This window comes from Copadichromis virginalis, linkage group LG19 (assembly GCF_057382275.1).
Source record: "Copadichromis virginalis isolate Kocher_CV1m ecotype Utaka linkage group LG19, C_Virginalis_male_GT1.1, whole genome shotgun sequence".
NCBI classification, from domain to species: Eukaryota; Metazoa; Chordata; class Actinopteri; order Cichliformes; family Cichlidae; genus Copadichromis; species Copadichromis virginalis.
The window spans coordinates 32,377,726-32,392,581 of NC_140636.1; the positions used below are offsets into that span (position 1 = coordinate 32,377,726).

Sequence of the window (14,856 nt, forward strand, 5' to 3'; positions counted from 1 at the left end):
GGTAACAAGAAAGCGACCTCATTCACGTATATTTTTGATTGGCAGAGCTAACTCGAAATTTTGAGAAAAGTAACTCGAAATTTCGAGTTATATTTCTCGAAATTTCGAGATAATAACTCGAAATTTCGAGTTATGGATACTAGCTTTTTTTTTTTTTTTTAGTGGCGGAAACGGGCTTCCATAGTCTTTCAAATAGATGCAAGTGAAACACAGCAGAAAATAAATAAAGTCAAAGACTCAGCGGTCCTGTTGCTCTATTTTCACCTGTAAAGCAGGATTGCGGTAGGCGGAGGTTTACCCTGGTGCAGGTGTGCCGCGGTCAGTTGAAGAATCCGCGAGTTTCTCTGTGAGTTTCCCATTACGTTGTTGTGCACTCGGTGCTTGCTTGGAAGTTTAGGGGTTTTTTTCGCTGTAAAAAGAAGTTTTCTTCCCACGCACGATGGACGCTAATGTTTTTGTCACTTTTTATGGAATCAAACTCAAAGTAAGGTCAGTACTTCCACGCTTTAAACGCTGCACGCTCATACTCTCTCCCACAATCGATATATAATCCATTGTTGATCTGCACACAGCTGTTGTCACGAACGTCGCACTCGCCTACGTCACTGTCATGAGACATTCTCGCAAAAATTCACGGTTTTAGTAACGCAGTAACGCAGCGTTCATACGGGAAAGTAACGGTAATAGTTTTTGCAATAGTAATCCCTTACTTTACTCGTTAGCTGAAAAAAGTTACTGCCCATCTCTGGACACAACGTTAAATCTTTTTATTGGCTGGTGAAAATATGATAAATAAATTCAAGCAGTCTTTGTAAAGTCCCATTCTTGAGCACACAATAAAACTCATCAGATTGCAGAGGACAGCTTGTGACAATTACTGATTGGTATACAGTTGTATTTCACAATAACGTAAAACGTGTAGAATACTAGTTGGATCACAAAAACAGTATATATGAGTAGTAGTTTAATCTGAATGGAACAAAATGATGGACTTTCCAGTAAAAACTCAGGCAAGCAGGATCAGGCAATCTTTGTCTGAAATTTTACTGGGTAGAATTATTAGGACAGCAAAAAAAAAAAGTGTTAATGTACTCTCAGGGATTCGATGAATGCAGCAGATGAGGTTCAGATTCAGAAAGCCAACAAATAGGTCGGTCAGCAGAGATTTTGACTTGCCATAGCAGGAAAAGCACAGGTGTAATTGACAACATTAAAAATGACTGGATTCTATTTAGGTGAGCGAGCTTGAAGGATCCTGGTAATCTAATCCTCAGCTGTGGCTTCCTGCCTGGGACAGGGACTGCAGCTGAGCCACTGTTAAGAATATTTCCTGCTATGACAAGTGCACAAATCTGCTGTGAAATGGGTTCATTGATCATCACTTCACCTTAATGTCACCACTGCAGCTGTGTCATGGGAGTGTGCACAACCCCCCTCTCACACAGCAGAATGCTTGTCTTGTTTTTCAGTGCCACTGTAGGAGAAACGTCTAGTTTGTGTGCATGGTAAAGACTATAATTGATCTTAATTGAGGCTCTGCCTGTTTGGTTTTTTTGCTACTTCAGCATAAATATTAAGAAACGAAGTATTTGTTGTGCCTCTCGCATCAGAGTTCAAAGTTCTAGGTAACACCTTATGATACGGCTCGCAATTAAGGGCGCAATTCCCGGTAATCAAATGGAATTTCTGTGGGTTTTATTTGAAATGATAATGTAATTATATTTATCTACAAATACTTAAAGGTAGGTACACTTGAATGAGGGGATAACAATTCAGGATTTTATAGGAAACAAAGAAATAATTATACTGCAAGTAAATTTCAGTACAGTGTAAATAGTTTTAGGTAGTGTCTTCGGTCATAAGTACACTGTGTTTTTCAAGGCGTTGGCCGTATTATGGAGTGGATTAAGCTTGCCTTTTGGGATCCTTTTTCAATATTCATCATGTTGATGTGCACGATTGATGTTCTCTTATTCAGCTGTTATTTTATTTGATCTAAATGAGAACTGCTCCCCCTCAGCAATTTATAAGAGAAAAAAAAAAATACTGTCAAAAATTTGCCTGTGACCTCATCATGATGGACCGAAATCTAACTTAATTTATTTTCTTTTTTTTCACAATCACTGTTCAAACATCTTTCAGAGTGAGTGTAAAGGAATAAGTGTCCTTGGTGTCTCCTTTCCCATGAAATACCTGTAAAGTACCTGGAAGTTAGACAAGGTTAAGTCACTCCATAATACAGCACGCACCCCAAAAGGTACAGCATACTTACAGTGAAATGATCAGTTACGGCGCCATCAGAAAAGTAGGGCTACCATCTCGCAATGTGACAAATAAACAAAATAAACTAGATTAGGTTGAAGTAAAATAGCTAAAGAAAATTTTTGCCATTCCAGCCAAGCAGAAACTCTGCTTATGTTGCAGCTGAAGCTTGGTTGCGTGATGTTTCCTGCAGATGTTCATCAGCCACGTGAAAGAGGGCGTAGCATGAAAACAAATGGCGAAGAATAAACTGTGTGTCTTGGCTGCGATTCAATAGCTGTTATTGCTCTGAAATCTGCATGCAGGGCTCGTTTCAGTACTCTGTATTCATTTCACATTATCGTACCTTTTCTGTTCTTTCCTCAGATGACTACCCAGCAACCATCAATGACCACCACAGCCCCTCCTCTATCCCCATTTGTCCCAGCCCTCGAATCCTTACTGGCTGCCCCGTTCCCACTGTGCCTCCAGCCGGCCAATCAGTGCCCCACATCCAGACTCCGCTGTCTGACCCCAGCCAACCGCAGCCTCCGCTGAAGGTGGCAAAGGAGTGTCCACAGAGTGCCAAGCAGCCCAGCGGGTCAAGGTCTGGCGCGCGCAGCACCGGCAGCATCAGCTCGGCTGTCTGCCCTCTCAACAGAAACAAGAAACAGAAGCTCAGCTGTGCCAGTGACGGAGGGCAAACGGTTGCCAAGCAGCCGAAGAATGGCCGCCAAAAATCCACCAACGGCTGGAGGCCATTTGGCCTGTCCTTTGAGAAGGAGGTTTTCTCTGTGGTATGTAGAGAAAGTCATTTTGGTGCTTTTTGACACAGCCACAATGGCACCACTTTTAATTAGAGCTGATGTAATTTTACTGAAGTGTCCTGAGAGAGTATGGGGGGTGATTCATAACACCTGTTTCACTGTTGGATCAGGGCTTATTCACTATTTTTTACTACATTTTATCCAGCAACCCCGACAACCAAGGCGCAGAAGCCATTCAATACAAATCACATCCTGCAGCTTTTTACTCCACAGCCTCTCAAAGCTTATCAGTTTCTGACTGCTAGAGGAGTCAGTATTTCCTGCTGCTGTGTTCCCAGGGAGAGGACACTTTGGTGCTGAGGAAGTGCTTTGAGGGAGTCCACAGGGACGGGGAGCTGATTAGAGTCAGAGACACTGTTCTGCTGAAATCTGGACCTAGAAAAAAGTCTCTGCCTTACGTGGCTAAGGTCTCAGCTCTGTGGGAAGAGCCAGAGTCAGGTAGTATGCTCGCTGTACGCAGCATTTACTCAGACCACACGAGAAGACGCATTTATGTGGTAATAACTGGTTTGAGAAGTGAAGTTAAAGACGTGCTATGTTTTACTTTTTTTCTTTCCTTCAGGAGAGCTGATGATGAGTTTGCTTTGGTACTACCGTCCAGAACACACACAGGGAGGACGCAACCCCAGCGTACATTGTGAGGTGAGAAGGCTGACGTGTGTTTCTGAAATGCTTTTTTTTTTAACCACGGCTTTCTAATAACTGTCAGGGGTAATTATAGACCAGCAAATCTAAAATATAGCTTGTGTCAACTGCAGCATATTCAGCGCCTGTAATCATGGCTATTAGTGATGCACAGGTCGAGCCAGTTCACGTACGTTTAATAGAAAGCATCACCGGTTCTGGCGGGAGGAGTTAAATAACTCACAGAAACACTATGTGCAATATGCCAGGCTCTGATTACTACCTTCGTGTCTCCTTTATCTGCATATCTCTCCTTCTCTGAGACATACACTGAAAGGCTCAAGTCCTCCTATGGCCTAACAAAGCTATAAAGTAGCCCAAATGTCTATTAAGATGGGAGAACAAGAGGATCAAAGAGACTCTCTGATACCTTAAGTGCTCATATAATATCCTTTTAATGCTGCTATGATCATTCAGCGCTGCTGAAATTGCACCAGAGGCCAATCCGCTGCCTCTATAACAAAGTATTTTAGGGGAAACTTGACTTTAGGTCCACATTTTACTGTTTGGTGAAACACACTCTACTCAGAAGCTACAGCGATATATAATTCGAGGTCATGTAACTTTAAACGGCCTTGCTTTGTAGTGCACTGCGAGGAAGTTTGGAAAATCCTGCCTGCTGCATGATCCATAATAATCTGCATAATTATTTAAACTGCATAATTTCCATGTAATTTTTACTCGCCTCTTTGATGCAGTTCTAGTAGCTGGATCAAATGGAATTGTAAAATTAGTGTTGGCGCGGTTAAGGTTACGGCACGGTTCAAGGTGGATCCAGGTGTTTGACTGACACATATTATTGTGGGTTTCCACACTCTCACAACAAGCAGGTTGAGTGCTGTGATTTTAAAAAAAGGGGAAAAAATTTTAATCCATGCTTAACTAATGGCTGTAATGTGTGCTTCGTGCTGGCTTTCTAAACCAGAAGAGATTTTAGATACTATTAATGAATATAATGACTCTTATTATAGTGTTAAATGTGTTTTCTATTGTCAACAACACATGTTATGTAAACTTTAAAACACAGAAAGAAAGGGAACACGCTAAAATGCTTCTCTAATTATCCAAAACCTGATGATGTAGTTTATTTTAAATCCTGCTGATTTAATATTTAAAAAATGCACTAAATGTGTATTAATCCAGGGCTGCAGATTGTTCCCAAAAAGTATGCTGTCTACTTCTGTTAAACCACCAGCTGCTTACAAAGTACAGTGAACGGTGTTTTAGGAAAAATTCAGCAGTGTATTTATAGCAGGCTGTAAGCTGTTTCTCACTCAAATACCAGTGTAAGGTGTTCACCTTCACTCTCATTGGCTCATTGTCTTGCCCAAGGACATTAAGTATATTTCTTTGTATTGGGACACCTTGAACTGTGTTACAGAATAAGAATAACCATTGTATCAAAGCAATGAATGCACAGTTGTACAGTACAGTGCAAAAGTCTTAAATCATCACTATTTTTTGTAAAATTTTGCTATGAAATTATTTATCACTGCAAAGATTTCTTATGCAAACTTACATGGAAATACAACATATAAGGAAAAAATATAGTTTGGATAATTTTAACAAGCTTTAAAGTCAATATTTGGAACTCTCTTATCCAAGCTTTCCTGTCATTTCTTTAAGCGGTCTTTAGGAATAGTTCTCCAGGCGTCTTGAAGAACATTCAAAGCTCTTTTTTGTATGTTTGCTGCCTTTTGTTCCGTTACAGATGGCTCTTTTCTCTTTTGGCCTTTTCCTTCTGTTTCCCCTTCTTAAGACTGGCTTCTTGACAGCCACCGTTCCCCTGAGACTATTTCTGATGAGGCTTCAGTGAACAGTAAAGCAACTATGGGGCCAGATTAATCTCTGAGGTCCTGGGTCAGGTCCTTGCTTTTTTCCTTTTTCTTAAGGACTTTCAGAGACTGTTCACCTCCTACCACTTTTTCCTTTGTCCTCCCATTGTGCAATTTACTCAGATTTTTTTAAGGACACATTGCACTGCACCGAGCAGAGGCACATCAAGTTTTTGGCTAATAGCTCTTTGGAAATCACCTTGTTGGTGCAGAAGTACTATTTTTATACCTGTCAGTGTAGGTTATTCTTGGCTTTTTTCAAATCTTCAACTAAGAAAATTGGAACAAATTATATGTTTTTGCAATAAGCAGATAGTAACAAAGTGACTGAAGATAACATTTAAAGCGGGTCTTTGTTAACTTTCTGTTATGTGTAAACACAACAATGGTGTATCTCTTGAGTTAGAAGTCTTTTTATTGCAGTGTTAAGTAACTCATCAAACAACAACAACAAAAATTCCTCTGTAAATGGTCAAGTGAAAAAGCAGCTGATGTACAAAGAAAAACTTTGGAAGACCTTCCTAAAGCCTGGAAAACCTTTGCTGAAGATAAATCTGACTCCTTAGAAGCAAAAGATAAAGAAATGAAAGGTGGCTTAACACTTTTGCACAGCACTGTACGCTCGCGGACGGAACGCGTCTCTATTGTGTTCACGTCCTGATGTCAGTAATCTCCCAGAGGAACGAGTTCAATTCACTGTCTAGAAACATTAAACCACATGAAGTCTGTCGACTCTCAGCGTGCGCTGACAGACAACAAACACATCAGAGCAGCAGTGTGAGAACGGGAACACGGCTTTGTCACAGAGGATGACGTAAAGCATCTTTCTCTGCAAATCTGGAAGTGAGGGTGAGGCAGGAGGGATTGTTTAAAATTTAGAAGAGAGATTTAGTTTTTAAAGTCCCACCCGCTACTTTTTTCTTTTTCTTTCTACATGTAAGAGGATATCATGATGGGGTTTGTTTGTTTGGGCTTTTTTGTATGGATCTAACCCGAGTGTCTTTCTCTAGAATGAGGTCTTTGCATCCCGTCACCAGGATGTGAACAGTGTGGCCTGTATTGAGGACAAATGCTATGTCCTAACATTGGCACAGTATTGTCGGTAAGCAGGAAAGCATTTTTACTTTCTGTCGTGTTCTTAATTTCAGGTAGTTTTGAGCCATTAGGGGTGTTTTTGAGGTTAGTTTCTCATGTTGTGTTTGTTTCCTGTCCAGATTTTGTGCCTTGGTAAAACGCCGTAGAGAAGGCGTCAGCGACAGCGCCGCCTCCCTTGTAGTGCCCCCTGTTGTTGGAAACGCCATGCCCACCCACCACTGTGTGCCCGATGACACTGACCCAGAGCTGGTGTTTTTCTGTCGACACGTCTACGACTTCCGCTACGGACGCCTCCTCAAGAACCTGCAGTAGTATCTGACGAGGCATGACATCACATTACACCCCGGTTTCATCTGCCACAGATTCTCACTGGCTGCCTCCGTGAGAGAGGAACTGGAGTTTCGGACGACGGCTTGACAGCTCATTTTCTTTTCAGTCTCTCATTCATGCTTACATGTCACGCATTTATTAAGTAAACTAATGGTTTGACGTAATATATAAGAGTTGCTATGGCAGTGTAAATCTTTTTCTTTTATCATACATGGCTCTCTGGTGTTGTAGCAGCTGTGTGAAGAACCTGGAACGTACTCTGCTGTAGAAAAAGCTACTGTAGCTCTTAGAAATGTGAAATTTGATTAGATTGCCGAGAACTCGATGTTTCATGTGAATAATGCTACTATCTGCCTGACAGACAACAGATAACACAAAGTATCTTGATATGCCATAGATAATGAAAATATGTGGCATATTGTGCCACACCGGATGGTGCAGCTGAAGACTTAATCACATCTTTTTTTCACTCAGTTTATTTCTGCTGCTTTGAGCTGCACTGAGTCCATTTGATAGTGAAAACATGGCGTTTTCTACTGACACGGCATATAGAAATCTTACTGTAATGCAGCTGTGTTCATGCTGTTCTGAGAAATAGTGATAGTCTGGGAAATGTGCTTGCTTGTGATAAATAAGAAGGAATCAGTTTCATGTCTGTTTAATCAAAATGAAATAATCACCAGCAGCTGGTTAGTATAGCTTAGCATAAAGTCTAAGTCTGACTCTCGGGGCAATGGTCGGATACTATATATGTAATTAGCAGCTGTCAAGGGCAAGAACACCTGTTCTGTCAGAGGTTTATCGACTGCATGCGACTACAGATCAGTTTTAAAGAAGCTAGGTGTGTTTCAGTAAATCAGCAATCCCTATTTTTCCCCCTCTAAATGCATGCAGTCGAAGCATGCTCAAACATGATTGGTTGATAGAACGTGGGCTACAAGCAGACTACAAATATCTGCATACATATCTTTTTGGAGCGATTGTGCTAAGCTTAATTAGCTGCTGGCTCCAGCTGTGTGCTTACAACGTATACAGAGAGTGTTCTCATCCAAATCTCAGCAAGCAAGCATGTGAGGAAATTTCCCAAATATTGAAATTGACATTTTTGTCTAATGGTGATTGATTTTGGAGAGCTTTGCAGCGCGCCCCAAAGATAGCCATGAAAGACATTCTCAGTCAAACGGTTTGATTGAATCTAATTAGCAGTGAAAAAGTATAACAAGAGTGAGCAATTAAAGGTTTTTTGGCTTCTTCTCTACTTAAGTTTTGAGAGAGATGCAGGTTTTATTCCGTATCTGTATCTGTAGTGAAGACACGGGCATGCTAACCGCTAAAAGACAGCGAGAGTTTAGTTTGCTTGCTTTCACGTTGCGAGGATCAGCCGAGCATTAAAGGGGATTTTTGTTATGCCAATGCCGAGGAATATTTAACTTTTTCAAAGCTGTTTACCAGAGGTGTGATTTGACTCCGGTGTCAGCGTACTGTATATTTGCATTTAAATATCTGGATGGGTGTCTGTTAGTGGCAGATGGCATCAGTTAGTCACGTATATTCTTGTTTCTTCACTGATGAGCTGGTGAATAATGTAGTCAGTGTAGCATTTAGATCTGTGATGATGATTCGTTCCTATGTTTGAGAAAAGATATGTATTTATGTCTGTACTGAGAAAATATATAATTTATTTTCAAACGATCATTTTAAAGAGTTTTAGATGAGTGGCTTGCATTCCTGATTAGAAAGGAGGCTGACGATGTCTCTCCGTAGCTGCACTGTATAAGTGTGAGAGTCTTTGCAGCAGTATTTCTGTGTTTCAGCTCGCTTACCCAATACAAGCTCGTGCAATTTTGCTTTGAGACACTGAAGTAGGCAATAGGCAGATTTGAGGACACATATGGAGTATTTGGAAGGATCTCAGATGCGGTTTGAAGGACATGCGCTAACATGTGACCAGAGATGCTAAACCTTGCAGGACCAAAATGTACCCTGGCCTTTTCCAGCTTCCTGTCATCCTCCTTTTCATTTCCCCTGAGATGGTGAAGCTTTGCCTCTTCATCTTTAAATGCCGATTGCTTCACTGATTTTAACTTACCATTAGCCTGTGCCCTGGATCTTTGCTGCCTTATAGAACATTCCCAGCCTTTTATTTAGTAACGTGTATTGATCACAGTCTGGAGTTATGAAGCTAGTAAGTGCGCTGATCTTGATTCCTAGATGCTTGACATGTATTTCAGTGTTACCTGTGATCTTATGTGACCTGAAAGTCCATCTTAATCAAAATTTTTATTGAGAGTGATGTTTGGTATCAAACTACTTAACTAGTTGAGAGTAGATGAGGATTTTTTTTTCTTTTTTTGGAGAAACTAACTTTTTACAGAGTGTGGTATGACAATACTGACAATTGTTTCATATCAGTACTTTAAATATAAAGCAGAAGCTAGTTAGCTTAGCGATCTATAACGCTTGGAAGTGGGAGCGGGCGGTAGAAAGCCAGATGCACCCTTATCATCTGTGAGCATAATAGGTAACATTATGTATGTAATTTGTTTAGTCTGTATAAATCAAAGTGTTATAACAAATTTCTTGTTAGCAAATTTTGTGTTGTTTTTGGTTTTATGCTAGGCTAAGCTAAGCTAACCAGCTGGTTACGGATTCATTTCTTACATGCAGACCTTAGAGCATTCTGCCATTGAGGAAAAAAAAATGTTTTTTTGCCATCCATAAGTCACAATTTGGGGTTATTATGCCATTCAATTCAATTCAAGTTAAGAATCTTAACATTTTAATTTATTAATTCAAAAAATATCAGAAAATAACTCAAAATACTTATAAAAAACACCTTCAAACTTGAAGTTAGGTCAAAACTTTGAGATAATAATCCACTTTTTTTTTTTTACTTATGGATAGCCAAAAACATATATTTTTAAGTGGCATAAACAAGCTTGCATACTGTTTTTTTTTTGTTTGTTTGTTTGTTTGTTTGTTTGTTTGTTTGTTTTTTGGTAACTCTCCACAAGAAAGCTTTGTTCACAAAATGTCAATCACCTGGGGCCAAGCAGCAATGCAAAATTTGGCACATTGATTGGTGTCACTGATTGTTTTATTCTTTTCATATCACAGCCCATTATTGACTATTTGTGCATTATATTATATATACCTGTTTTTGTTTGTTTGTTTGTTTGTTTGTTTGTTTTTTTAGATTTATGGTCTTTATGAAAAGCCAAGCAGGATATCTTACCATAACTTTGATTTATCCATGCAAAGATCAGTATGTGGATTTGGGACCCCATTTGAAGGAAACATTAAAAAAAAACTTGCCCATTGATCATTGGAAGCATTCTAATAAATAAATTCTTCTTTCTCTTGCAAGTCCCAAAGCTAACCACTTTACTGGAATTTTTCCCAGGTACAAATTCTTTGCAATCCTAACCAAAATTGTCAATCTTCAGACCGAATATCAAAAGATTTACCAGATGGATTTTCAATTTCTCAAACTGCTTTTCTGACAGAAAGTGGAATCTCATCTCAGCTACTGTTTCATATAATGACACGAAATTTCATTTGGGGACTTTTCATGATTTTTGCTACAATAAGAAAAAGAAAAAAGCCACGTTTTATACTCATATCAAGAGGTTGTTGTGACTTTGTCCTGCTAAACCGCTTGGCTCCCTCCTCACTGCTTTAACTTGGTAGTTTAAGCCTTCCTGAAAAACATAATAGTTAGCTTGATTTGTATCATTTCTTATAAACATTAATTGATGCAAGTCATCATGGTGAATAAACTGTGTCAAAATGTCCAGAGAAGCTTCCCTAAACCACGTTATCATAATAAACCTCTCAGTGTATGTTTAATAAGTTCCATAAATACAGATAAAAAGACATTCAGACAAACATACTCACACTCAACACGATAACACAAGGACATATGAGCTGACTACAGCTGCTGATCTACATGAAGGAGGCGTTACACCTGACCTACAAGCACAGTAGTATTTGATAGTCAAAATTTTAGGTGGGGTATCACTTTAAAATGCTCACATCCCGCCTACATCTCCTTTGCTCCTTATCCTCTGTAAGTGGCATAGACATTTTTTGTTTGTTTGAATTCAGAAATAATTTAAATAGATGTCTCATATTCATTTATTTCTGTTTATTTCAATTCATCTGAATTTAAAACTATTCCATGCTATTTTAATATGTCCCGATGACTTAAATATTATCATGTCTTTATTCAACAAACGTTTTAAAAAAAATCCTGAATATTGCTTGATGGTGTATGAAGTATAGCCAACTTGAATCAGGTGAAAATATTTGGTTTGATTTGGTTCAACAACTTAAATCCAGAATTAGAAAACCACACCACGCACATTTTATGGCCTTAGGAATCACTCAGCAAACTAATTATGTTTAATCAAGATGTGTGATGCTTGTGTCTTAATTGGTCCTCTGTGCCTGTTCCCATTATCCTGTATTACATGTATTCCAAGAATTTTCCACAAAGAAAAGTACAAATAGTCACTGTAGTTTTTGCGTACCTTTCAAATGCCTTTCACTTTTCATCAGATGACACAGTTCTTGGTATTGAGCTTGAATCACCACAAAGAAATGCTTTCACCAAAAAGACTAAGACTAAAAGAGGGCAGGGGATTAAACCATGAATTGAACTTCATTCCCAGGTGTACTTCTTATGTGAATTTGTTTGTTTCTTTGCATGGCTTTTTTTTTTGGAAATATCTTGGAAATATTAATCACAGCACAGATTATTTGTATGGTTTCAAATGGACCTGTAATATAAGAAAAATATTTAATTGTAATAAATAATATATGAGTTTGAACAAGCTTCTGAGTTTTTATTACCTACACATATGTTATTATGGATGCAGTGATGCTTCTTGCCCACATGGTGGCCCACTTGGACAATTTTTTTTTAAATATCTGATTTGTTTTTCAATAAATTAAAAAGTCATTGCAATAATCAAAGCACAGACTTACTAAAAGGTTTCAGAGATAAATATTAATGTGTAACATGCATATGTGGAAAAAGGTAAACACACAAACCTACATAATCATGGCTGATCTCGTCTCTTTCAGTCTTTTTTTTTTCTTTACATCAGTTTTTATTGCATATTTGATTTGATTTGATTGGAAATCACAAGTAAAATATTTTTTACCATGCATAAAAATAATTTAGCCTCAAATCTTTCTCTTTTGTTTGTGCTTTTTGTTTCATTCAATCCCCTTTTTCAACTGAACTGGATACAAGCCCTTTTGTCTGTTGTGCTGCATAGATCATGATGGAAAAGACAAGAGAGGCAGCATCTCGAAAGGAGCAATGAGGAGATATCAGTCATCTAACTTCGATAATTAGGCTTGTGATGAATATGCATGATGCCTCTGGCACAGCTAAATTTGGTTCTGAGATTTTAAATGGCATGAGCAGGTAAGTGATTTGCATCTGTAACAGCAAGCATGTGTGAGTCAGAAAGCTCATCTGCTTCAGCTCACACACTGGGCTATTTAGTGTGATTACATGTCTGTGTGAATGGCATTTATATAGTCATCAGTCTGTATATGATGTGAATTCTCAGTGGTTGTGCAGCAAATTCCTGTCATGACTATGTTACTTTCTTTACTGAATATCTGTACTGACTGTCAGTACAAGATTTATGGTTCCCAAATAAGGCTTAATGCAGTTAGGGAGAGAAATCAGTGGATCTGAAGCAGTTAAATATTAGGAATAAATAGTTTTAGTTTCAAATACACACACAGAGTCAGAAAGGTTTGAAAGGTAATGGATAGACACTTATTGGGTTAAAGCAGCTACAAGTACTAAATTACCAGTTAAATTGCTTTGCAAATAGCACTAGAAATGATTTGTTAGTCAAATGCGAAGCAGTCGAAACAAAAGGGATAAATATAGCTGAACAATTATATGGTGAAAATGTCTAAAATTGACACATTACCAGTTAAAATAGAAGTAGAAAAGGCACTAATTAAATAGGAATGAGAAAATCTGTGGACTCATGGGTCTCTTTCAAGAAACAACTAAAAACCCATCTTTGTAGACTAGCATTTAGTTAACTCTTTTTTTCTCTTTTTTACTGCTCTGGCATTTTGTTGTGAAGCACTTTGTGATCTTTGACTTGAAAGGTGCTATACAAATAAAATTTTACTTTGTGTTAGCTCCCGCTGAGATATCGTATCACTTCATGTTCCTATTACAGCTCACAGTGGTGTTTTATGTAGCCTGTTTAATTAAAAAAAAACAACCTTTAGATAACAACATAGTGTCATATCCAGGTGCTTTGTCTAGAGCACACTCTGCTGAATCACCTGCTATTTATATTCACAGTATTCTGTCTGTAAGAATTCGATAGCTTAGCTTAGCTTGTAGCTGAGTCACTAGCAACATGGTTTTTTCACCTGTCCCTTACACACTTTCCTGTTTAGTAGCAGCTGTTAAGCTTATTGTTGTTGTTAAGCTTCCTTATTACAAGCATCATGTTAGTTATAAATGTAGCCTGTTTACCGTTCTGGAGGACAGGCTCTGTACTCTGGAAAATTCTGAAGCTAGCCACCAACGATAGCAGATTGTCTGGGCCTGGTAGATTTCTTTAAATAACAATTTACGTTAGGGTATTGACACCCAGTTACGTCCGTCGGAGGTCACTAAAATTCATAGTGAACAGGTGTGTAGTTTTGCCAGAACAATGTCTCTCGGACTGTAGTTTTCTCTGGCCTTCTCTGGTGTCCAAGAAAACACTTTAGAGATAACTGAAAGATTTTCTGGGAAAAAACAGGTCATGTTATGAGAGATGTCCGCCATAACATTTTGGATGCAGCACTCATTTGTAGAAATCTGACTAAATTTGATGACCCCCAAAAAACATGACTATCCAGAGTTGGGACCAGAAAGCAGAGTTGATCCAAAATGCTGCAGCAAGAGTACTGACAGGGACTAGAAGGAGAGAGCATAATCTCCCAGTTGGCTTTTCTTCATTGGCTCCCTGTTAAATCCACTCAAATTTCAAATCCTCTTCTTCACATACAAGGTCTTGAATAATCATAACAATAACAATAATAATTTGGCATTTAATCATTAGTAATTATTCATCTCTGGTTGTCTTATGTCTTTTGTCCTGTCTTTCTCATAGTGGACATTTATTTGTTGGGGTATTCTCTGTATTATTATAGGGTCCTGAAATACAGTATAAAGCACCTTGAGGCGACTGTTGTTGTGATTTGGCGCTATATAAGTAAAATTTAACTGAACTGAAAGAAAGTGAAAATTGGAAGGGCAAAAAGTTGAAAGAGTCAAACACATGTTGGCAGTATTTAATTTATAGAAGCTGACAAAACTCCGTAATAAAAGGTTGTGTGTTAAAACAGTTTTTTGTTTTTTTTTTGTTTTTTTTGTGTCCCATTTGGATCTTTAGCCATCAGAATTGTTGTCTTAAGGCCAAGAAAGATGCCAAGCGGATTTATTTTACCAAGTGGATCATCATGGCCTTGCCATATTGGTCCATTTGATTGACCTTTATTATAATTATGAATTTATTTTATTTTCGGTTGCTACAAACGGGACAGACATGACTGGGGGATAGGACAGGGAGAAAGAATGAAAGAAAGAGAGGGAGAGAAAGAAAGAAAATCAAAGGGGAGAAGATGTGTTAAAACAGTTTAATCATAATGGATCGAGTACCATGCAAAAGTCTTGATCTGCCTATATTCTGCTAGGACAATAAAAAATAGGCACATGATTTATTGAAACATGTAAAAACATACATAGAAATGCAATATATAGACAAAAACTGAGTTTGTACAGCTCTACTGAGTTTGAACTTTAG

General features: G+C 38.4%; 1 protein-coding gene across 2 annotated transcripts in view; it reads left to right on the forward strand.

The window, feature by feature from the left end:
* The window catches only part of bahd1 (bromo adjacent homology domain containing 1), a 34,773-nt gene extending 22,926 nt beyond the window's left edge, over positions 1-11,847 (forward strand). For both annotated transcript variants that reach the window (XM_085441232.1, XM_085441233.1), the window contains exons 3-7: positions 2,629-3,038; positions 3,347-3,506; positions 3,631-3,710; positions 6,598-6,689; positions 6,802-11,847. In XM_085441232.1, coding sequence (XP_085297358.1) covers positions 2,629-3,038; positions 3,347-3,506; positions 3,631-3,710; positions 6,598-6,689; positions 6,802-6,994 — 935 coding nt within the window. In that variant the 3' untranslated portion in view covers positions 6,995-11,847. The remainder of the gene's footprint in view (positions 1-2,628; positions 3,039-3,346; positions 3,507-3,630; positions 3,711-6,597; positions 6,690-6,801) is intronic.
* Positions 11,848-14,856: the final 3,009 nt, after the last annotated feature.